At 41.2% G+C, this 23734-nt stretch overlaps 1 protein-coding gene across 3 annotated transcripts in view; it reads right to left on the bottom strand.

The window, feature by feature from the left end:
* Nucleotides 1–23734, bottom strand: part of SLIT2 (slit guidance ligand 2) — a 441790-nt gene that overhangs the window by 86618 nt on the left and 331438 nt on the right. For all 3 annotated transcript variants that reach the window (XM_073574662.1, XM_073574660.1, XM_073574661.1), the window contains exons 10-12: nucleotides 22029–22100; nucleotides 20119–20190; nucleotides 3991–4062 (exon numbers count right to left, since the gene is read on the bottom strand). In XM_073574662.1, coding sequence (XP_073430763.1) covers nucleotides 3991–4062; nucleotides 20119–20190; nucleotides 22029–22100 — 216 coding nt within the window. The remainder of the gene's footprint in view (nucleotides 1–3990; nucleotides 4063–20118; nucleotides 20191–22028; nucleotides 22101–23734) is intronic.

Below are 23734 nucleotides of genomic sequence, written 5' to 3'. Positions count from 1 at the left end.
AAATTGTATTGTGTTTGTTCTAATGTAAGGTTCAAAGACAACACTTTTTGTCTTCTCAAATCTGCCATGGACTGTGCCATATAATTAAGGTAGAGCTTTTTAAAGATCAGGAAATATTATAGACGTAAGGATGAAAACTGATGTTCCTCTAGTAAAATTATCCAATAGATAGTTATGGAAATCGATGTTGTGTTATACCCAATTTCCCAAATTTAGGATCACTGCTACCCAAGTGCACAAATATCTGCATGTGGTTTTGTAGTTTAGTGATAAACATGGTGATCTTAAGAAATACAGTACATAGCCATCATACAAGTTTTGATAAAGGGAGATTTCAACTCTTAAAAAACTTTTCATATTGAGTTGTCTTCGGTTATCATAAAACATCATACGGTAACACCAGTGAAAATCATTAAAGGAATTCTCTGGGCTTGGGACAAAAGTCATGATTTCCTGGTATTCCTGGAGCGAGTGAAACATGTATGGATCATGTTTTCTTGGTATCACTTGAGTGAGTGAAATCATGTATGTGATCCGGATATTTGTGTTCATGTGCCAAGTAGACGTGTTTGGCTTCTCTCCATAGAACTGAATTGCGAGAAGAAGGATTAGTCTTGAACGCAAGTATACAAATCATATATATATGGTCAAGCGACCGCCCGCAGGGAATTGTGACATTGTGTGCTGTCATGACTCGGCAATCTGCAGTCACATAGAGTGACCTTAGACATTTTTCCCCCCTAGTCCAGGCAACACGTCTAATATCCTAAATACTTTCCTAGCAAGCTGCATTTATTTAGTTCTAATCACAAGGGTGGCATAAAGTCATTCCCATAAGTACATGTACATTGTTTTGGGTGTGTGGTTGTCGTGAAGGGAACGTTTCTGGCCTGTTGCTGGTTTGTTTTTATTGCTATCAAATACTTACTTTACATTACACTGTTTGCTGAAGCAGAACATTTTGTACGGTTTCCAAGGTTGTGTCGGATATACTAATTCCTTTTCAAGTGGTTACAAACTGGATGTGCTACGGGAAGGATTTTCAACAGGTAAAAAAATGTTTTCCTTGTAGCTTATGACTGCATATCGTAGATGAGAAAAACTGATGAAGAGTCTGAGGTTCACCAAGATTAGTCACGATGGCCATAAGCCAGTGATTACTTCAAAAGGAAAGGTAGAGTAATCAGAGGTTGTAAGAATCAAAAGAGATGGAGGGCACCACTACGTGGGATCACCCGTACATGCTAGTAACAACATGTGACAACAAGAGAAAGAAGCATGTACACACCAGGGATCACCAAGCTCTGATACACACACTGGATTAAAAACATTAAAAATGCAAAAAGCAATCAAGACAATGCAAATACCCACAATAGGGTTACAAAAAGACCCCTGTTTTCACCCACCACAAGAGCAGTCCGTGCACAGTTCCAAAGTATATGAGTACCACAATTACAACATGCCTGTATAAAAATAATGCAAATTTACAAATACATCAAATTATCATGCTACACATACTATAGAGCTATGGAAAATAATGATCAAAGTGGCATATTACAAGATGCACAGATAAATACAGTAAATCAGATGTATAAAGGAGGACAGACTGCCCAAAATAACCTGAGCCCAAGAAGATGGAAACATGCGCCTAAGGAAAATAGCACATCAGCATCAGGCTGGAAATAAATCAGGTAGTGAGGAGAACAGGGGCCTCACAGAGAGCCTGACACGGTACGCCAGGAAACCTGGCTTCATCAGGGGCAATAGACAGTGTGTCAAGAAGCAGTTTATAAATACCTTAGAATCATGCTATTAGCCAGAGCACAGCTGGAGAGAAGCCGCATAATGAATACCGAGTGCTGAGGCCGGCGTGTGACGTAGGCGGAAGTTGCGTGAGACCTCAGCGACAGTAATAAGGGCCCAGTCAGAGGTTGGGCACAAAATAGCCACACGTGACAATGAGTTAATAAATAGGTGCCCGGAGGTAAAGAGTTCAGGTCAAGTGAGCAAGAAGCAAATCTGAGATCACCATGTGGAACAATAAAAACCTGTGAAATCGTAAAAGATGTGAAAGCGGCTCGGAATAATTAAGCAACTGGATGGGTATTGGAAGGACAAGGGGGCATTTATCCTAAAACATCTTTAAAGAGGTTTCCTAATGTTGCAACATGATGGCATGTGGCTAGGATATGCCATCATGTTACAGTAGGTGGGGTCCGACCTCTATGATCCACCCTTTACCTGAGAATGAAGGAGTGCTATGCTTTGCATATTGGGTGCCACGGAGGTTGCCAATTAGTCACTTTGGTTTGCCAAAATATGTCAATACCAGACAACAAATTAAACTTTTGCTTTGGGTGAATCAAAACTTAACTGTCTTACAAGTGGATAAAAATTAAAGGGAACCTGTCACCATGAAAATGCAGTCCTAGCTGCAGGCACCATGCTATAGAGCTGAATGAGCGGAGTAGACTGATATACAACATTGTGGGAAAAAATTTGGTATAACACATATTTTAATCATTCAAAACTCTGCTCTCTTTAGGATTTTCAGTCCTGTGGGTGGACCCATCAGTGATTGACAGACTGCCATCTATAACTGTGCATACAAAGTTAGTTGATTGACTGATCAGACTGCCCTCTGGACAAAAAATCCCAGAAAGTGCAGGGTTTAAATGATGAAAACACAGATTATATTGAATCTTTTCTCACCAAACGATACATCAATCTGCTCAGCTACCTCTGCTCAATAACATGGTGTCTGCAGACTGATCTGCACAATTTCAGTTGACTTCTACGTGCTAAGAACTGTTACTAAATATGGTTAGACAGTGTAAAAGTTGTGGTCAGTTGTAAGTTTGGCATCTGGGGTTGGGAGAAATAGCTGTCGGAGAAACACAGGGCCAACGTGTATATATACATATATATATATATATATATATATATATATATATATATATACATATATATATATATATATTGTATGGCCAGCTTAAAACCCAAACATCTATCTCTCCTGATTCCTCTATACAGTACTCAACCACATGCTCTTTTGTTTTGTATGCAAATAAAGTCTGTGGAGCCTCATTTAAGAGTCTCAAACACAGGACTAGCCAGATCTTCTTCCAGGGAAGGACCCAGCCAAGGTCTGAAAGGTGCTTTTGTTTTGTATGACAGAGCCACTGCCAGACTCCACTGTCCATGGCTTATCTCATGGAGAACAAAAGGTTTGGTGGTGGGAAATTGGATATGCTGGATCCTTCTGTCCCCCGATATCATCTGTTGGGTGAGAAACCAGGAAGTTCTCATACACATTAAACTGTTGACAAATCTCTCTGATGTAGGTGGGTTTGGCCAATGTTTGTCTAATGTGTATGGGGACCTAAAGACTTGATTAAAGTTTGCATTTAGCTACAAATACATCATGATTCATATGTCACACATAAAACAAACACGTGAATGGAGACCATGGCCAAAATGTAAATATTTCACAATTTTCTCAATTCACTCATAAGTGCCAAAATTGTGAAATATTGACCAAAACTATGCCTCAGATTGCACTGAGAACCTGTCCTACAGTTATCCCGAAAGTGACAGAAGCGATAAAATGATTTAGAAGATTCCGATTGATCTAGATGATAAATTTGACCTACTGAGGGTCATGCGGTAAACACAGAACACATATTTATAGGCTGGCGCGTATGAAAACAGTGTGTTTCTCATTTATGGCTTAATGGTCTGGTTCTGGTATAAATTAAGACAATTTGTGGTTTTTTAATGTTCTGGGTTTCCATCCATCAAATCTTCAGATGCCAGCGGTGGTTGACATGAGAACACATTGCGTCATGTAACAGAGGTTAAAAAAAAGGGAGAGTGAAAATATTTGTATTCAAATGTCGAAAAACTGATATTTAACCCTTTTACTTCCAAGACAGTAAATGGAGAAACAGAAAAAAAATCCTCTAGAAACATAAATTTCGATATACTCACAGTAACTGCAATGAAAATAATCCTTCAAAAACACGTTGGGGAAGTTCTGTGATTTTATTTCCATAGAGAACCCTGCAATTAGAGCAAAAGCAATCAGGAAAATGGACGGCGGGATTTACTTTGTGGTTTACTTTGTAGAAGATCACATGACAGAGAGAGTGTCTTTATGGATTCAACATATCAACATATTCTGTAGTGCGGTGCACACATCTGGTCCCGTTCGGGCTCACAATCTAATGGCCCAATGTCAGCCATTCACACACATGCCAACATTCTAGGCCATTTTCATAGGAAGCTATGTACAGTAATCATTTTGCAAATGTTGGACCGACAGAGCTAATATTTTATATGTCATGTTGGCCTATTACACCCCACAAACAGCTCATTACTACAACTATGGAATTTGAAGGGTTATTCCCAAAATTGTACAATACCCCCTTATTCACAGAATAATTTACTATTTACGGTTTGCTGGGGGTGAGACCGCTGGGATCCCAAGAAATCCTGAGAAGAGTGTCTAAAAGATGCTGTGTGCAGATACCGGAGAGGTGCAGTGGTTTGTGTAGACATGTTAGGTTAACTACAGAAAGTGCCATGCCCACCAATTTAGAAACTCCTACATCTTTACTGCGGCTCAACTCCTTTGAAGTGAACAGCTTTTTACATGAGTCGTGTTTGGGCAGGAAATGTAGTGCTTGCAAAAGGATATTCTGCTTCCAAAATATGTGTCCAAAATAATTAATTTCTGGCTACATTCAGGCGAAGGAAGTTTCACTCATCCGAGAAAATCGGGATGATTGTGCAAACGACACTCTGATTACATTCTGATCAGAGTTTGATCCTAGTATAATCATAGTGTGATCCAACTCTGTCAGAGAGAAGATAGAAAATGACATTTTTCCATCTCCATTTTGTAAATCCACAGAAATCAGACTTCACTTGGATGTCGTCTAAGTGTACTCCAATGTTTCCCAATCCACCATTGACTTTCAATGGGAAATCGCAGTATGCTGAATTTTGTTCACTGACAGATTCGGTCAGTGACAATAAATCGGTCATCAGCGCGGTCCCATTGAATAACATTGGTCTGAGTGCTCTCCGATTAAAAAATCGAATAGCACTTGTCCGATGTATACGCTGCTGTGAGCAAGTCCTCTCTTATGTTCTCTTGGAGACCCAAGTTCTTACAGGAAAAGAAGTATGCAAATTGGCTGTCCTCTAGAAGGAAAAAAAACTGTCTCTCTAGTGAGCACCGGGAAGCAAATGTGCAAAACCTTTAACAGCACTGATACTTGATTAGGGGTATCAATCAAACCTACCCATGGGTCGGACATTGTCTCACAGGGTAAGTACCATGAATGTGCTCCTTCCTTCTGGAGGAGAGCTGATTTGCATATTAGGAATATGGTCAGGTTCATAGATGATGTAACACATGGAAGAAGGATATCTCTTTTTTTATGAAACAATAAGGGAACATGGCTCCACTTTGCTTGTCTTAGTGTGGAAGAGCTTCAGAAGTTGTATGTTTTGTTTATTGAAGAGGTAAAATGTAAAAGGGATATAAATTTTACTTAAAGGATCAGATATTCACGAATGTTGTACTATACCAAATCCTATTTTCTCCACTGAGTTCTGGGAACATATACAACCTGTCATGAAAAAAGAACCCGGAAAATGATTCTTGCGTTGAAGAAACAGTCTTTGACAAATCTTCCCGTGTGGAATTAATTTATCAACCTCAAGCAAAATGAGGCTCGGCTAATGTCTGCTAATTTGTCTAAGTGACTCGTGTTTATGGTGCGGCTGTTGGACGTAGTAAACTATTACCTATCACGTGGTAGCTGGATATTAATAACTGTCCGCGCGGGGTTGATCACACATTGTGAAGTCTATAGACATAAGGCAAGCAGAAATTAGACGGACGAAGACTTTTCTGGCTTAAGGAACACAGGCAACATATAGTGATCTGCTGTGCAGTAATTCCCTAATGCGCAGGTCCGTGAAGGACATCAGATGCATTGCTAGACAACTGGGTAGAGTATTTATGGCAACTATAATATAATATAACAGAGCATAAATTATATCTGTCAGCAATGCTAATTTTTGACAGAGTGCCAAGGTAAGATAATGGGCATCACAGAGCCGTAAATTATAGCTGGCTTATCTTTACCACTGAGTCATCTCATAAATCCTTACCCTTCCAATTCCCAAAATAAAATATACCAATATCATTCCATAAAAATGTGTGCAAATAGCCCATTCAATGACAAAGAAAACAGGGTTTCTAGTACCACTTATTGGAAGTAGCGATCCTAGAAGTCAGTAAAAGTCATTGTTGACTCTTTAAAGGGAATATAAAGCTGCTATTTAGAATGGTACATCTAGAAAATTGGAACTGCATTACTGCCATAGAACGTTGGTTAAGTGCTACATTACGTACATGTGAAATTTTGAAAAATTGGAAATGCAAAATTTGCTATAGGGAAGGACCCATTAGACTGTGGATCTTATCGCCCCATATCATTAGTGAATGTGGACTATAAGATTTTTACTAAAATCTTGGCCACCAGGTTGAACTCAATTATACTGGAACTTATACATCCTGATCAAACTGGCTTCATGCCTGGTAACAGCACCTCCATTAATATTAGACGAATCCAGTCGATAGTCCAATAAAGCTCCCTGAAACCAGACAATAAATGGGCTTTGGCATCACTGGATGCGGCCAAGGCTTTTGACTCCCTTGAGGGGCCCTTCCTATGTGCATGTCTACAGAAATATGGATTTGGCGACAGGTTTCTAAAATGGGTTAATACACTATATATGAAACCCAAAGCTCGTGTCATTGTAAATAGTTCCATATCTGAGTCCTTTTCACTACATAGGGGAACCCGTCAGGGATGTCCCCTTTCTCCAGCTCTTTTTGCTCTTGCGATTGAGGCATTGGCAATTCGCATAAGATCTTCCTCTGTTATTGAGGGTATAGAAATAGCGGGTCGTTTAGACACCATAGGCGTATATGCTGATGACATGGTGATAGTTATGGATAGAGCAGAGGAAACATTATTATTAAGATTATTATTATTATTAAACATTAACACGGACAATCGCCACTATAAATAAATTCAGTAAATATTCCGGCTTGTATATAAATTGGGAAAAGTCTGCCCTGATGCCCCTCTCCCATGCCCCGATGCCACAACTTGAGGCCCTCTCCTCGTTACCTATTGTACCCAGTTTTAAATATCTGGGTGTCCATATATCTCAAAGCAGTACACTGGATTTGCGGCTCAACATACACCCTTTGCTGGAAATGGTTAAAGTTAAATTTATAATTTGGAGTAAACTCCCGCTATCTGTAGCAGGACGTATTAACTTAATCAAAATGATATTGCTCCCTAAGCTCAGCTACTATTTTCAGCATAGTGCTGTGGTAGTACCCTGATCCTTCTTTGCAAATTTGAACTCCCAAATTACGTCCTTTATATGGGGGAAAACTAGGCCCAAACTCAGGCTGTCCACCCTGCAAAGACCTAAAAAGGAGGGTGCGGCAGCGCTACCAGATTTTTTTCTATACTATCTGGCTGGACAGACCAAGGCCATAAGCAAGTGGATGCCTGATAGTCACCTCCCTAACTCTGAAAGCCACCTGCTCCATGCCTCACGAACTAGCTGCCCACTGGGCTTTCTGGAACTGGAAAATATAAATGTCCCCCGTTTACTACCGCTACTTCGTTTGGCGCGATCAGTGTGGAGGCAGATTAAGAGAGCAATTGGATTTGGAGACATGGTAGCTGAAATGCCCTTGTGGAATAATGGTTATTTTCCGGTATTAATTGAACACCCGTCTGCTGAATTCTGGACTCAACATAATGTCTCCTTGATAAGTGATTTGCACGATCATGGAACCCTGTTGTCTTTCAAACAATTGCAGGTCAAATGTAACGTCCCAAGATCCCAATTCTTCCGTTATCTGCAATTAAGGTTGGCCTTTCAGTCACACATGAGAGGTGTGGAGGTAAACAAAGCTATATCGTCTCTGCCCTTGATAGGAATCCTTAAATCGTAGGGTCCCCAGGGTCTCATCTCCTCTTTGTACACATATATGCTGTCAGTAGGGGCGGAATCCGCCATACACTCGGTTAAAGGGAAATGGGAGAGGCTCATCCCCGATATACAGGGAGAGGAAAGGGGAGAAATTCTGGAATCCCCGATCAGGGTGTCTCAGTCTATTAATAACAGAATGATACAACTACCGTATATACTCGAATATAACCCGAGATTTTCAGCCCAAAAAATTGGGCTGAAAGTCCCCCTCTTGTCTTATATTCGAGTCATATACAAAGGGGGTCGGAGGGGGCGGAGGTGTCAGGTCATACTTACCCGTCCTGACGCTGTGTCTTGAGCCCCCAGCTTCTCCCCGTGCTCTCTCTTCCTGCCTTCAGCGGTCACGTGGTGCCGCTCATTAAAACTCATGAATATGCGCATATTCATGAGTTTTAATGAGCGGTACCACGTGACCGCTGAAGGCAGGAAGAGAGAGCGCGGAGAAGCTGAGGGCTCAAGACACAGCGTCAGGACGGGTAAGTATAGCGATACTCACCTGTCCTGCGTCCATGGCTGCTTGCTGCTGTCTGTCATCGGTCAGTGACTTCAGACAGCAGAGGGCGCGGTGACGTGGTTAGTGCGCGCCGCGCCCCCTGCAGTCTGAACGTCACTGACTGATGACGTGGCAGATAGCGGTGAGCAGCTATGGACGCAGGACACGTGAGTATCTCAGGTGCCAGCAGTGACACCGGCACCTCACACCCAGCAACGGAGAGGTGAGTATGTCATTTTTTTTATTTTTACATGCAGCAGCAGCATGGGGGCAGCATATGGGGGAACAATCTATGGAGCTTCTGGGGTCAGCATATGGGGGAACAAACTATGGAGCTTCTTATGGGGGCAGCATATGGGGGAACAATCTATGGAGCTTCTTATGGGGGCAGCATATGGGGGAACAATCTATGGAGCTTCTTCTGGGGACACCATATGGGGGAATAATCTATGGAGCATTTCCCGCCCTAGGCTTATACTCGAGTCAATAAGTTCTCCCAGTTTTTTGTGGCAAAATTAGGGGGGTCGGCTTATACTTGGGTCGACTTATACTCGAGTATATACGGTATATATTATAAACCAATCATATCTGACTCCGACTCGACTATTCAGGATGGGCTGATTCCAGTCATCGGAATGCTTGAGATGTCATTCATTTGTGCAGTCTTTATTCACATGATCTGGCAATGCAGTATTATTGCACAATATTGGAAGGAGGTGACGTCACTATTAACTTCCCTGGTACAAGCTCCTGTTCCCCTTGAGCCACTGGTTTGCTTGTTTGGGGTATGGGATGAGGAATCATGGGGTCACTATATCGGGATCTTTTTAGGGGAGACGTTATTTATGGCACGAAAGGTTCTGGCACTGCAATGGATGGGGGACTCATAGCCCTCCCTTAGGATCTGGATTGAGTTGGTGAATGCGGTTATTCCATATGAGCGTACACTGTATCCAAATAGAGGGTGCCCAGGTAAATTCGAAAACATCTGGGAGAGGTGGAATTCTTCTCATCTTACTATGTAGGATGGAGACATCGCATAAAAAATAGCTGATTATGTGGAACCTGGCTGCGAAACAGTAGTTATAGTTTTGGTTTAGAAAGTTAAATAGTTTTTATTGCTCGAGCAACAATATAAAGGCTTGCATAGTTTACTTGATATTACATTTTACTCCGTATGTAAACCGATATACATATTTTGCTTTATATCTAATACTGTGTAAAATGTATGTACTTTGTGCAATGCTCATCATCATATACAAGTATGTATGTTGTATATTCTGTTTATGGTTTAATAAACGAATTAAAAAAAAAATTGCTATAGGAAAATTTACAGCAAAAAGAAGGTACTTAACACACAGCTTTCCCAGTGTGTATGAGCCTAACTGCAACGTCAATGTGTACCTTACAGTTGGGTCCCTGTACTGATAAGACACCTCTCCTGGACTAAAAAGCCTACAATATATGGGGCAGGAGAGAACCAGCTAGCTAAAACCACCTGAATCTACTGGAATTGGGCGTGGGAGTGCACGTCACATGAGTTTGCTACAAACAGAAAAAGACTGACCATGCATACCCAACTATAAGGTACGCATTGACATTGCAGTTGGGCTCATATACATTGGCCAATCTGTGTGCTAAGAACCTTCTCTTTGCTGTAAATTTTCCTACAGCAAATTTTGCATTTCCAATTTTTAAAAATTTCACATGTACATAATGTAGAACTTAACCAATGTTCTATGGCAGTAATGCAGTTCCAATTTTCTAGATATAATATTCTAAACAATTCTGAGAGCAACTTTACAGTTTCTTAGAATTGTTATGTTAGCTGGTACCTATTCTCACTAGTAGGGATGTGCTGGTCAGTCTTTTTCTCTTAGGAATCTGTCACCCTCCGGGAAGTGTATGACCTATTAATTTGGGCATACAGGTAATAGTCCTACCTGTTTGCCTCATAGTAATGGTCTTGTTGCTGAGAAATGTCATATTCTTTCTTTATGATAAGGATTTCTTCCAGGCTTTGGGGTGTGCGGTTCTGTAAGAAATCCCTGCCTCCTCTCTTCATTACAATGCTACCCCCTCTCATCAGCGTCAGTTACGGCCCCGGAATCCCAGGCATGCGCCCTGCACTCCCTCAGAAATACATACCTCATCCTTGGTTCAGTGGGCACTGCATTCAGGGATCTTCTGCGCAGGCGTCGGTGAGTCACTGTGACCTCTGATGTGTGCGCCAATAATATGCTCTCCCCACTTCCTCTCTGCACAGTCATCGCTAGGAAAAATGTGTACTTGGCGATGACTATGAAGGGAGGAAATGGGAAGAGCACCTTATGGGTACGCAAATTGGAGGTCACTGGAGCGGAAGTCGCTGGGGCCTGTGCAGAAGATCCCTGAATGCAGTGCCCACAGAAGGGAGGATGAGGTATGTATTTCTGAGATAGTGCAGGGCGCAGGTGCAAGATTTTGGGGGCATAACTGACCCTGATGGGATGGTGTAAGGGTAATGAAGGGGAAGGGGCAATGTATGAGGGGGTTGATGGAAGAAGGGGACAATGAAGACAGGAGGCAGAAATTTCTTCCAGGCCCCGCCCGCCCTGGAGCCTAGAAAAAATCATTACCATAAAGAAAGAATATAACATTTTTCTACAACAAGACCATTAATATGAGGCATACAGGTAGGGCTAGTGTAACAATTCTATCACCTGTATGCCCATATTAATAGGTCACATACGTCCCGGGGGGTGACAGATTCCTTTTAAATCCTTGTCTACGCAGCCAATTTTCACTGTTACTTGGATTTTTCCCTGCCCTTCTTCCAAGAGCCGAAAGTATTTTTAGTTCCACAAGCAGGCAACCTATTTTTGGAGCAAGTTGTAGTACTGAATGACACTATACAGTATATTTTACCATCCAATGTACTGAAGAACGAGAAAAAAATTGCAAGTTGGCTAAAATGCTGAAAAAAACTGCAACTCCACTTGTTTTTACAGTGTTCGTTGTATGGCAAAAATGACCTGGATAAATGATTCTCCAAATCAGTACGATAATGGAGGTCCCCAACTTGCATATATATATATATTTTTAATCTAAATAGTGAAAGATAATTTGGGTTTAATTTTTTGGGTTGTCTCACCATTTTTCAAGACCCATAATGTTTTTATTTTTTTGTTGGTCTGTCTGAGTGCTTGTTTTTTTGCAGCCTGAGCTGTTGATTTTATGGATACAAATTTGGTGTGCAGACATTGTTTTGGTTAGTTTATATTGCAGTTTTTTTGGGAGGTGTGGTGACCAAAACCCCACAATTGTGGCATTTTGTTATTTTTTCTATTTACAGCATTCACTGTATAAGTTAATAATTTTATATTTTAACCCCTTCACGACCTTTGACGCCACGTAGGCGTCATGAAAAGTCGTGCCAGAACGACCCATGACGCCAATGTGGCGTCATGACTTTAAAGCCCCCCTGCGGGTCGGGTGACCTAGGTCACTGAAAGGTCACCCGACCCGCAGATACAGGGGGCTTTGTTCTTCGCCACAGGCGGCGTGGCTTCGCCCCCACGTGGCTACGATCGCTCTGATTGGCTGTTAAAAGTGAAACAGCCAATCAGAGCGATAGTAATATTTCATCAATGAAAATTGATGAAATATTACAATCCAGCCATGGCCGATGCTGCTGTAGCATCGGACATGGCTGGAGACACCGATTCCACCCCCCCACCGGCGATCGCCCCCCCGCAACTGAATGACAGCGGCGATCTGCCGCCGCTGTCATGATCTGCCCCCTCCCATTTCCTTCGCTCCCCGCCAGCTTCCGATCCCCCCCTCACCCCATCTCACCTCCCCCGGCACCTTCTAAGTCCCCGTGTCGCTCCCGGTGTCCGGCGGGTCCGGTTCATGGGCGCCGCAATCTTAGAAAATGGCGGGCGCATGAGCAGTGCGCCCGCCCGAATCTGCCGGCTGCAGATTCAATTCTTTCATTTTGATCACTCTCACAGTGATCAAAATGAAAGAAAAAGTAAATAAACCCCCCGATTATCACCCCCATAGGTAGGCACAACTAATAAAATAAAGAAAATATTTTTATTTTTATTTTTCCATTAGGGTTAGGGTTAGGGTTGAAAAGAGGGTTAGGGTTAGGGTTGAAAAGAGGGTTAGGGTTAGGGTTGAAAAGAGGGTTAGGGTTAGGGTTGGAAAGAGGGTTAGGGTTGGAAAGAGGGTTAGGGTTGGAAAGAGGGTTAGGGTTAGGGTTGGAAAGAGGGTTAGGGTTGGAAAGAGGGTTAGGGTTAGGGTTGGAAAGAGGGTTAGGGTTAGGGTTGGAAAGAGGGTTAGGGTTGGAAAGAGGGTTAGGGTTGGAAAGAGGGTTAGGGTTGGAAAGAGGGTTAGGGTTAGGATTGGAAAGAGGGTTAGGGTTGGAAAGAGGGTTAGGGTTAGGGTTGGAATTAGGGTTAGCGTTGGAATTAGGGTTAGGCTTGTGGTTAGGGATGTGTTAGGGTTAGGGCTGTGGTTAGGGGTGTGTTGGGGTTAGGGTTGGAGTTAGAATTGAGGGGTTTCCACTGTTTAGGCACATCAGGGGGTCGCCAAACGCGACATGGTGCAACCATTGATTCCAGCCAATTTTGCGTTCAAAAAGTCAAACGGTGCTCCCTCCCTTCCAAGCCCTGACGTGTGCCCAAACAGTGGTTTACCCCAACATATGAGGTATCAGCGTACTCAGGAAAAATTGCACAACAACTTTTGGGGACTAATTTCTCGTGTTACCCTTGGGAAAATAAAAAATTGGGGGCTAAAAAATTATTTTTGTGGAAAAAAATGATTTTTTCATTTTCACGTCTCTGCATTATAAACTTCTCTGAAGCACTTGGAGGTTCAAAGTGCTCACAACACATCTTACATACGTTCCTTGGAAGGTCTAGTTTCCAAAATGGGGTCACTTGTGGGGGGTTTCCACTGTTTAGGCACATCAGGGGCTCTGCAAACATAATGACGACCGCAGACTATTCCATCAAAGTCTGCATTTCAAAACGTCACTACTTCCATTCCGAGCCTTGACGTGTGCCCAAACAATGGTTCCCCCCACATATGGGGTACCAGCGTACTCAGGACAAACTGGACAACAACTTTTGGGGTCCAATTTCTCCTGTTACCCTTGTGAAAATAAAAAATTGCGGGCTAAAAAAATCATTTTTTGAGTAAAAAAAAGATTTTTTATTTTCACGGTTCTGCATTATAAACTTCTGTGAAGCACTTGGGGGTTCAAAGTGCTGCTCACCACACATCTAGATAAGTTCCTTGGTGGTCTAGTTTCCAAAATGGGGTCACTTGTGGGGGGTTTCCACTGTTTAGGCACATCAGAGGCTCTGCAAACGTAACATGATGCCCGCAGACCATTCGATCAAGTCGGTATTTCAAAACGTCACTACTTCCCTTCCGAGCCCCGACGTGTGCCCAAACAATGGTCCCTCCCCACATATGGGGTATCAGCATACTCAGGGCAAACTGGACAACAACTTTTGGGGTCCAATTTCTCCTGTTACCCTTGTGAAAATAAAAAATTGCGAGCTAAAAATTCATTTTTTGAGGAAAAAAAAAGATTTTTTATTTTCATGGCTCTGCGTTACAATCTTCTGTGAAGCTCTTCGGGGTTCAAGGTGCTCACCACACATCTAGATAAGTTCCTTGGGGGGTCTAGTTTCCAAAATGGGGTAACTTGTGGGGGGTTTCCACAGTTTAGGTACATCAAGGGCTCTGCAAATGTAACATGATGCCCGCAGACCATTCCATCAAAGTCTGCATACCAAAACGTCACTACTTCCCTTCCGAGCCCTGACGTGTGCCCATACAGTGGGCATCCCCCACATATGGGGTATCAGCATACTCAGGACAAACTGGACAACAACTTTTGGGGTCCAATTTCTCCTGTTACCCTTGTGAAAAAAAAATTGCGTGCTAAAATTCATTTTTTTTTAGGGAAAAAAAATGATTTTTTATTTTCACGGCTCTGCATTATAAACTTCTGTGAAGCACTTGGGGGTTCAAGGTGCTCACCACACATCTAGATAAGTTCCTTGGGGGGTCTAGTTTCCAAAATGGGGTCACTTGTGGGGGGTTTCTACTGTTTAGGCACACAGGGGCTCAGCAAATGTAACATGACGCCCGCAGACCATTCCATCAAAGTCAGCATTTCAAAATGTCACTACTTCCCTGCTGAGCCCCAACGTGTGCCCAAACAGTGGTTCCCCCCCACATATGGGGTACCAGCGTACTCAGGACAAACTGGACAACAACTTTTGGGGTCCAATTTATCCTAGTACCCTTGTGAAAATAAAAAATTGCTAACTAAAAAAAATTTTTTCAGGGAAAAATTTTTTTTTTTATTTTCACTGCTCTGCATTATAAACTTCTGTGAATCACCTGGGGGTTCAAAGTGCTCACTATGCATCTAGATAAGTTCCTTAGGGGGTCTAGTTTCCAAAATGGGGTCATTTGTGGGGGAGCTCCAAAGTTTAGGCACACAGGGGCTCTCCAAACACGACATTGTGTCCGCTAACGATTGGAGCTAATTTTCATTTCAAAAAGTCAAATGGCACTCATTCCCTTCTGCGCCCTGCCGTGCACCCAAACAGTGGCCCCCCCCCCACATATGGGGTACCAGCGTACTCAGGACAATCTGGACAACAACTTTTTTGGTTCAATTTCTCCTGTTACCCTTGTGAAAATAAAAAATAGCGTGCTAAAAAATCATTTTTGAGGAAAAAAAATGATTTTTTATTTTCACTGCTCTATGTTATAAACTTTTGTGAAGCACTTGGGGGTTCAAAGTGCTCACTACACATCTAGATAAGTTCCTTAAGGGGTCTAGGTTCCAAAATTGTGTCACTTGTGGGGGAGCTCCAATGTTTAGGTACACAGGGGCTCTCCAAACGTGACATGGTGTCCGATAACGATTGGAGCTAATTTTCCATTCAAAAAGTCAAATGGCGCTCCTTCCCTTCCGGGCCCTGCCGTGCACCCAAACAGTGGTTTATAACCACATATGAGGTATCGGTGTACTCAGGAGAAATTGCCCAACAAATTTTAGGATCCATCTTATCCTGTTGCCCATGTGAAAATGAAAAAACTGAGGCTAAAAGATAATTTTTGTGAAAAAAAGTACTTTTTTTTTTTTTACGGATCAATTTGAGAAGCACCTGGGGGTTCAAAGTGATCACTATGCATCTAGATAAGTTCCTTGGGGGGTCTAGTTTCCAAAATGGGGTCACTTGTGGGGGAGCTCCAGTGTTTAGGCACACAGCGACTCTCCAAACGCGACATGGCAAGTGCTAAATATTCCAGCATATTTTCCATTCAAAAAGTCAAATGGCGCTCCTTCCCTTCTGAGCCCTGCCGTGCGCCCAAACAGTGGTTTTTGACCACATATGAGGTATTGGTGTACTCAGGGGAAATTGCCCAACAAATTTTAGGATCCATTTTATCCTGTTGCCCATGTGAAAAATGAAAAAATTGATGCTGAAAGAAAATTTTTGTTGGAAAAATTAAAATGTCCTTTTTTTCCTTCCATGTTGCTTTAGTTCCTGTGAAACACCTAAAGGGTTAATAATCTTCTTGAATGTAGTTTTGAGTAGCTTGAGGGGTGCAGTTTTTAGAATGGTGTCACTTTTGGGTATTTTCTACCATATAGACCCCTCAAAGTAACTTCAAATGTGAGGTGGTCCCTAAAAAAAATGGTTTTGTAAATTTTGTTGTAAAAATGAGAAATCGCTGGTCAACTTTTAACCCTTATAACTTCCTAACAAAAAAATATTTTGCTTCCAAAATTGTGCTGATGTAAAGTAGACTTGTGGGAAATGTTATTTAGTAACTATTTTGTGTCACATAACTCTCTAGTTTAACAGAATAAAAATTCAAAATTTGAAAATTGCGAAATTTTCACAATTTTCGCCAAATTTCTGATTTTTTCTCAAATAAACGCAAAAATTATCGATCTAAATTTACCACTAACATGAAGCCCAATATGTCACGAAAAAACAATCTCAGATTCGCTAGGATGCATTGAAGCGTTCCAGAGTTATTACCTCATAAAGGGACACTGGTCAGAATTGCAAAAAATGGCCAGGTCATTAAGGTCAAAATAGGCTGGGTCATGAAGGGGTTAATAGACCAGACATTTACAGACATGACAATACCAAATAAGTTTATTTATTTAATTTTTTGAATGGGAGAAAAGAAGATTGATTGAATATTTACCGGAATATTTTTTTGTGTTTTTTTTAAACTTTTTTTGTACCACCTGTTTGCCACATGGGGTTTTTCCCTTCCTCTGGATCAACATGTTAGGGCAGGTTAGGATAGGATATGGGTTGAACTAGATGGACTTAAAGTCTTTCTTCAACCATAACTATGTTACTATGTTACCTTGTAGGTGACTGAATCCTGCAATCGTCTGATTGTTTCTACCATAGTATTATAGCACATAGTGAAAATAACGATTTCCTATGAAGCTCACATTGTTTCTTGGGCTTCACAGGAGTTCCAAGACAGCAGAATCTTGAGCAAGCCCCAGCAGCCATGGTAACCCATTGGTAGACTGTGATCCGGAAGAGCTCCTAAACATCCGCTCACTCTAGCGCTGATATACATGTATTTCATTTTACGCTAAGAGGTTAAGGAGCCCTGCCACATGATTTAGTATCTAAAGCCAAACTAGAGTCTTCTCCAAAAGGAAAAAACTTCCATTTAAAGGCAACTGTTTTGGTGATCAGAAGTTTCCCAGTGCCAGCTCAATGGTCTCCTCAAATAGAAACTTTACGCCCTAGAACTCTAAAAATTAACATAGATATCTTAGAGACAGCTTCTCAGATTTGTGAATAAATTCATAGCAGCCTGCTTCTTAAATCCTAAAAGGATTAGGGTTTCCTGAGAAGGATGTTTAGCTCTCAAAAATCTAGACTCTTAAGGCCCTGTCACACTAAGCGATATCGCTAGCAATATCACTATAACGTCACTGTTTTTTGTGACGTTATAGCGATATTGCTAGCGATATCGCTATGTCTGATACTTACCTCTGACCGCTCCCCCGCTGGTTATCGCTATCGCGCGAGAACGTCCTGGACCGTTTCTCGTCGTCAGTTTCCTGTGGCGCCGACGAGCGACGCGTGGACGCGGGCGGGAGGACGTTAGGATCGCCTCGTCTGACAGGTAAGTAGCGACCCCCGACCCCTGCTATGTCGCTAGTGAGATCTGCCTGTGTGGAAGCTCACTAGCGACCACTTAGCGATGCACCAGTGATCCTGACCGCGTCATATCGCTGGTCGGGATCGCTGGTGCATCGCTAAGTGTGACAGTACCTTTAGAATGAACACATCTCTGGGTTTGGCGCTACATTAGTCTAATGCCCCTCTACATGTAAAGAATAAGTTGGGTCTAGTTATTGATTTTATGGGATGGAGGTGGGAACAGGGTAGAATATTTCCGCAAGCTTCCTCATGGCTGTCAATCTGACCTTCAGTCTTGATTTTTAGATGGGGATGTGCAACGTGTGTGTAAGCCAGGCTTCATGCACACTTCCAATTTCCAAGTTGTACAGGACCATACTATGGCACAAAGTGGTTAGATCATGGTGGTCAGATCATACTTTACCAATAATTGACTAATTTCATTTCGAGACATTCATATCTTTGTTTTTTTTTATAAGGCTATGTGCACACGCTGCGGATTCACCCGCAGATTTGTATCTGCGGATCTGCAGGTAAAACCGCAGCTAAAATGACCTGCGGTTTTACCTGCGGATTGGCCAGCGGTTTTCCCCTGCAGTTTGACACCTGGACAATGGAATAGGTGGAAAACCGCAGCGGAATCCGCAGAAAGAATAGACATGTCAATTCTTTCTGCAGATTCAAAACCACAGCTTTTCCGCAGTGAATAAACCACAGTGTGTGCACTGCGGATTGTAAATCACATAGACTTACATTGTACTGTACACTGTCTGCAGAACTGCTGCGGATCCGCAGAGGCAAAATCCACAGCGGATCCGCAGCAGAATCCGCAGCCTGTGCACATAGCCTAAAGAATCCAAAAAAAGGGTCCCATCGTCCTTTGGATGTTTTATGAAAGAGCCATTCTTTCAGAGGAGCATAGCCTAAATGGAAGTAATCCTGCATGTATGCGTATTTTATCTGTGCTGACTCCAGTATTTACTACAGTTGTGTTAATGTCTTACTTAATGGATATTATCAGAGACTAGCAGTGAGTCTCACCTCCTTATGGGTTTCTACACAGTCTTTGTAACTGTATACTGGAACATGATAAAATTGTAAGATTCTTCCTGATTCTTCCTGATATGTAGAGGGTTCAAAATAGAATTGGCTAGATACCAAAGGTACCGTATATCTGTAGGAGGACTAGAAGTGTCAGTCACACATGGGCTCTGGTGCCTAAGGAACTCAAAAAAAAATTCTACATAGGGAAGACATTATTAATATCACATTTTAAGTAGGGATCCTTTTACAGTTTTCGCAATCAAGGTTCACATTTCGTCTTTGCTGGAAACTCTTCGGACTTAGATGGCAGTCTAGGCGTTGGCATTCCTCACTTTGATTAGTGCATCCCCTTGCTGAAAGCTTTTAATTAGATTTTCTCTCCATAGAACTTAATCAATTAGTTATTACTAAATATTTTATGATCTTATTTCTCTCAAGTCCAAATGTAGGCGCAGATTTACATTGCTCTGTCGTCTGCGTGTGATTTACTGCTGCACGTTCATGTTTTCTCACTAAGGTATTACGATGATAAATAATACATCAGAATATTCTGCAATCATTTTTAGCATGGGAAAAAGGATCAATACATGATAGAATTAAGACATAGCTCAGAATCTGATTTATTGTCAGTTTACGAACCTGACCAGACAGGCATTAACTCAGACCTCAGTTTCATAGCAGAGATACAGCAGAATTTATTTTTCGGCTGAAATATGATATTTTAGTATAGGACAGATACAAAATTATGGCTGAAAGGAAGTTTATCAGCACAAATTCACTGTTCAAACCAAGCAATGGCACTTGGTGCACCCTTGGTGTTGCCAAGCATTTCAGCGCACCTTCACACCTACGGTGTTGCCAAACATTTCAGCGCACCTTCCCACCTACGGTGTTTCCAAACATTTCAGCGCACCTTCTCACCTACGGTGTTGCCAAACATTTCAGCGCACCTTCCCACCTACGGTGTTGCCAAACATTTCAGCGCACCTTCCCATCTACTTCTTTTTCATCTACTGCTCCCATTCTTTGACTCATATAAAGTTAGAAATGTCAATCAAGGAATGTCAATCAAGGAAGAAGAGGGGGAAAATATAAAATGGAAACCAAGTAGGTGGGAAAGTGCATTGAATGATTTGACAATGCCAATTGTACACCGTGCACCAGTGTTTGATTTGGACGGTCATTTTGTTCTGTCAGAAATTAGTTTTAAATTAGTGAAAAGTGTCCAAAAAATGTTACATTTGATTTGGTCTCACAGTCATTAGTACTTACAGAGAGTTGAGGGATCGGAGCCCTTGGAAAGCATCTGGGGCTATTTCAGATATCTGGTTGTTGCTCAAATCACTGTAAATGGAAAATAATTTGGGTTTACAGCACATAGACACTCGCATAACACATGGCTATCTCAAGGTAAAGATTTCAAAATATTCAGAAGAACAATAATATCTGAATCTTCATCTGAAGCACCATGTATGTGATAATTATTTATGATGAGAATTATTTCTGTATGGATAATTCAGATTGTATCAAAAACTTCGTTCTTCTTGGCGGTAACATACGGATGAGAAACCAGGATGAAAGAAAACAAGACAGAAGAAGAATTGATGCCTTTGAAATGTGGTGCTGGATAAGGATGCTATCAATACCATGCATGGGAAGAAGAACAAAAAGTATCAATTTTGGAACAAATCAAGCCAGACATGCAAGCAAGGATCACCAAGCTAAGACTTGCCTACTTTGGACAAATCATACGAAGAGAGCAACCATTGGAGAAGGACATCATGGCTGGAAGAATAGAAGGAACAAGGCAAAGAGGAAGACCAACAACCCGATGGCTTGATACTATCAAGATAATGGTGGAGAAGACTTGGTGGACGTATCTACTACAGAGAGTTCATCCATCAAATTGCCATGGCTCAAGATTAAGCCGAAGGCCAGTAGATAAGATAATAAAAAATTACTAAAAATGAACAGTTTTTACTGACCTATATAGTAATTTCTCAGTTGATTTATAATAAAAATGAGTTACAAAAAAAAGTTTTTCAAGAGACGCTTCCAAATATCTCAGTGACGTCTGTAGCCCACAAGAGTGCGTAGAGTGGCATGTAACTCCAAATATTCTTGTGGACTGCAGCTGGAGCTTGAAATGGAAAAGTCGCACTACAAATAGTCTCCATACAGCCCTGGCCTTAGGAAAGAGCTTGACGCCCATGTCAAATTGTGGCATTACAGTGAACCACACATTTCAATGTTCTTAAGTAAAAAGTTGCAAAAAACCTTGCAGCTAGTAGCAAAACATGTGATAATTTAGTATTAATAAATCAATATTATTATTATTTTTAATTAATTATTTGAGTAATTATTATTATTTTGGCAACTGAAATTTGTGCTGGTCTAATGGGAAATCTGCAACTCTGTTTCACCTAAAAAATCTTATGGCCAAGCGTGGGAAAGTGATGTTCATTTCTCTGAATTAATTGGATCGTGACGACAGACACAAATATTATCACGTGACAACAATGATCTCCATTTCTTTGGCCTAAAAGTCAAGATCCTCAAGACCAATGTTAAGATTCATTTATAACCGAATATTTTCATTTTTAGATTTGAACAAAAAACATAAAAGTTCAGCTAAAAAGGCTATCATTATCTGTATTCTTTTACAATCAAATTCACCAAATCTACAAGTCTAGCTCGGCTTGGTGAAGTTTGACAGCAGCCCGCACCAAAAAAGTATCCTGCCACCTGGCCCCATTTTCCTTCATTCCCTTTCATGAAGCCTTCTTCTATTATTAGGATCTCCGATGTATTGGAAATGAAAAAGACTTTACAAGGTTATCCAGCTGCAATACACTATTACTTTATGATCTGCTATATAAATTGATCTTTTATATATCTCCGAATGTTGACAAATTACATCAATTTACACCTAACAGAAACTTATGCAGCCACGTTTATTGGACTGTCAATTCACATCAACATGGGCAGAGCAGGCTTAAAATATAATAGTAAGGTATTATATACCCATAAAACAATGTTACAGATGATTAATAGGAGAAGACCCGTGTTCGAGGCGATCAAAACATAATATTTGCTAATCAACCATCTGTGAAAAGCTCACAGGGAATATTTTTGGATACCTGTCACTACCATTAATGTTCTACTTTAGAATTATTACTTACATTCTCCTTAGCTTTTTATATGGTGAGAAAGCTCCCGGAGGAATGGCCTTGATTGAGTTTTGTTCTAGTCTCCTGTGGAGGAAAATAACGTTCACAACTTTAAGAAAAGTTTTAAAATTATGGAGTTAAAACTGACATGAAGTAACAACAATCTGGACCTCAACAAGAACTTTTTTTTTTTAGAAGTTCCCAGAATGTCTTTATTCATCTGATATATATGCGATATAAACCACAGTTGCATCATCTAAATACACACACAATTCATTATTGTAACTGGTAATTATCACTATATTTCCATTCCAACTCTGCTAACTTTGGCAGAGTAATCATCAGAATAACAAAATAATACTCATTTGTGAAATTTCTCTGTTCCGATGTTATGTAAAGTAGACGACTTTGCCTGTTTGGGTTGGCTTTTCCTACTGATGCAGTTTTTAAAAGTTACGAGAACATGAAAAGTGTACAAGATGAAAGTTGTTAAATAATTTCGTTGGTTTCAACTCAAAACATTGGAAAGTTCAAAAAGTCGTATTGTCCCAGGCAGTGACGAACAACATTTTAACCCTCCAGTTGGTTCAAAACCACAATTTCCAGTCAACTACACCAATAGGGAATGTCGTTAGCATTAATAAGTAGTAATACGAATCTATATATAGGTGCCTTTGGTTGGTGATCTGAAGGGGAAGGGATAATATTTTGGATCCAATTAATATTGTTTAAAACAGTAGATATGACATATAACATTAGGTTAAAATAAGCCAAAGTTGCCAATACCAGAGGAAGCAGTCGATCATCTAATGTGTCTGGGGGCCTCTTGACCATCCCCAACAGATGATGTCAAGGATAAGGATTTGGATGTTTTAATCCAACAGGAGATAAGCTGCTGCCAGAGATGACTGCCAGCAGCTTTCTACTGTTTCATTATGTTTTGTCCGTGGAGAGCATACATAGTAACATAGTAACATAGTTTTGAAGGCTGAAGGAAGACCTTATGTCCATCTAGTTCAGCCTATTTTTAGTGCAGCTGTTCTGCATTGTTGATCCTGGGGAAGGCAAAAAACCCACAGAGTAGAAGCCAATTTTCTCCATAGGGAAAAAAATTCCTTCCCCTAAGCTGGGTCAACCATCTACCTATAATATTCTGTTATTCGTAACCTTCTATACTGTTACTCACAAGAAAAGCATCCATTCCTTTCTTAAATTCATTCAGTGAGTTGGCCATCACCACTTCCTCAGGAAGAGAATTCCAGAGCCTCACTGCTCTTACCGTGAAGAACCCTCTTCTATGCTGGTGCAGAAATTGTCTTTCCTCCAAACGAAGAGAATGCCCCTTGTTCTTGTCACAGTCCTTGGTACAAACAGTTCATTGGAGAGATCTCTGTATTGCCCTCTGATATACTTGTACATATATATTAGGTCTCCCCTAAGTCTTCTCTTTTCTAGAGTAAATAGTTTTGATAACCTTTCTGGGTATTGTAGTGAACCAACTCCATTTATCATTTTAGTAGCCCGCCTTTGAACCCTTTCAAGTTCAGTAATGTCTTTCTTGAGCACCGGCGTCCAAAATTGCACACAATACTCCAAGTGTGGTCTGACGAGTGATTTGTACAGAGGGAGAATTATGTTTTCATCTTGTGTCCCCAGACCTCTTCTAATGCATCCCATTACCCTATTTGCTTTGGCAGCTGCCTGACACTGGGCACTCC

Source organism: Dendrobates tinctorius, unplaced genomic scaffold (genome assembly GCF_039654945.1).
Source record: "Dendrobates tinctorius isolate UK_male_01 unplaced genomic scaffold, ASM3965494v1 ptg000039l, whole genome shotgun sequence".
NCBI lineage: Eukaryota > Metazoa > Chordata > Amphibia > Anura > Dendrobatidae > Dendrobates > Dendrobates tinctorius.
The sequence above is the reverse complement of the archived record's forward strand: the minus strand, read 5'-3'. Positions and strand labels throughout refer to the sequence as shown.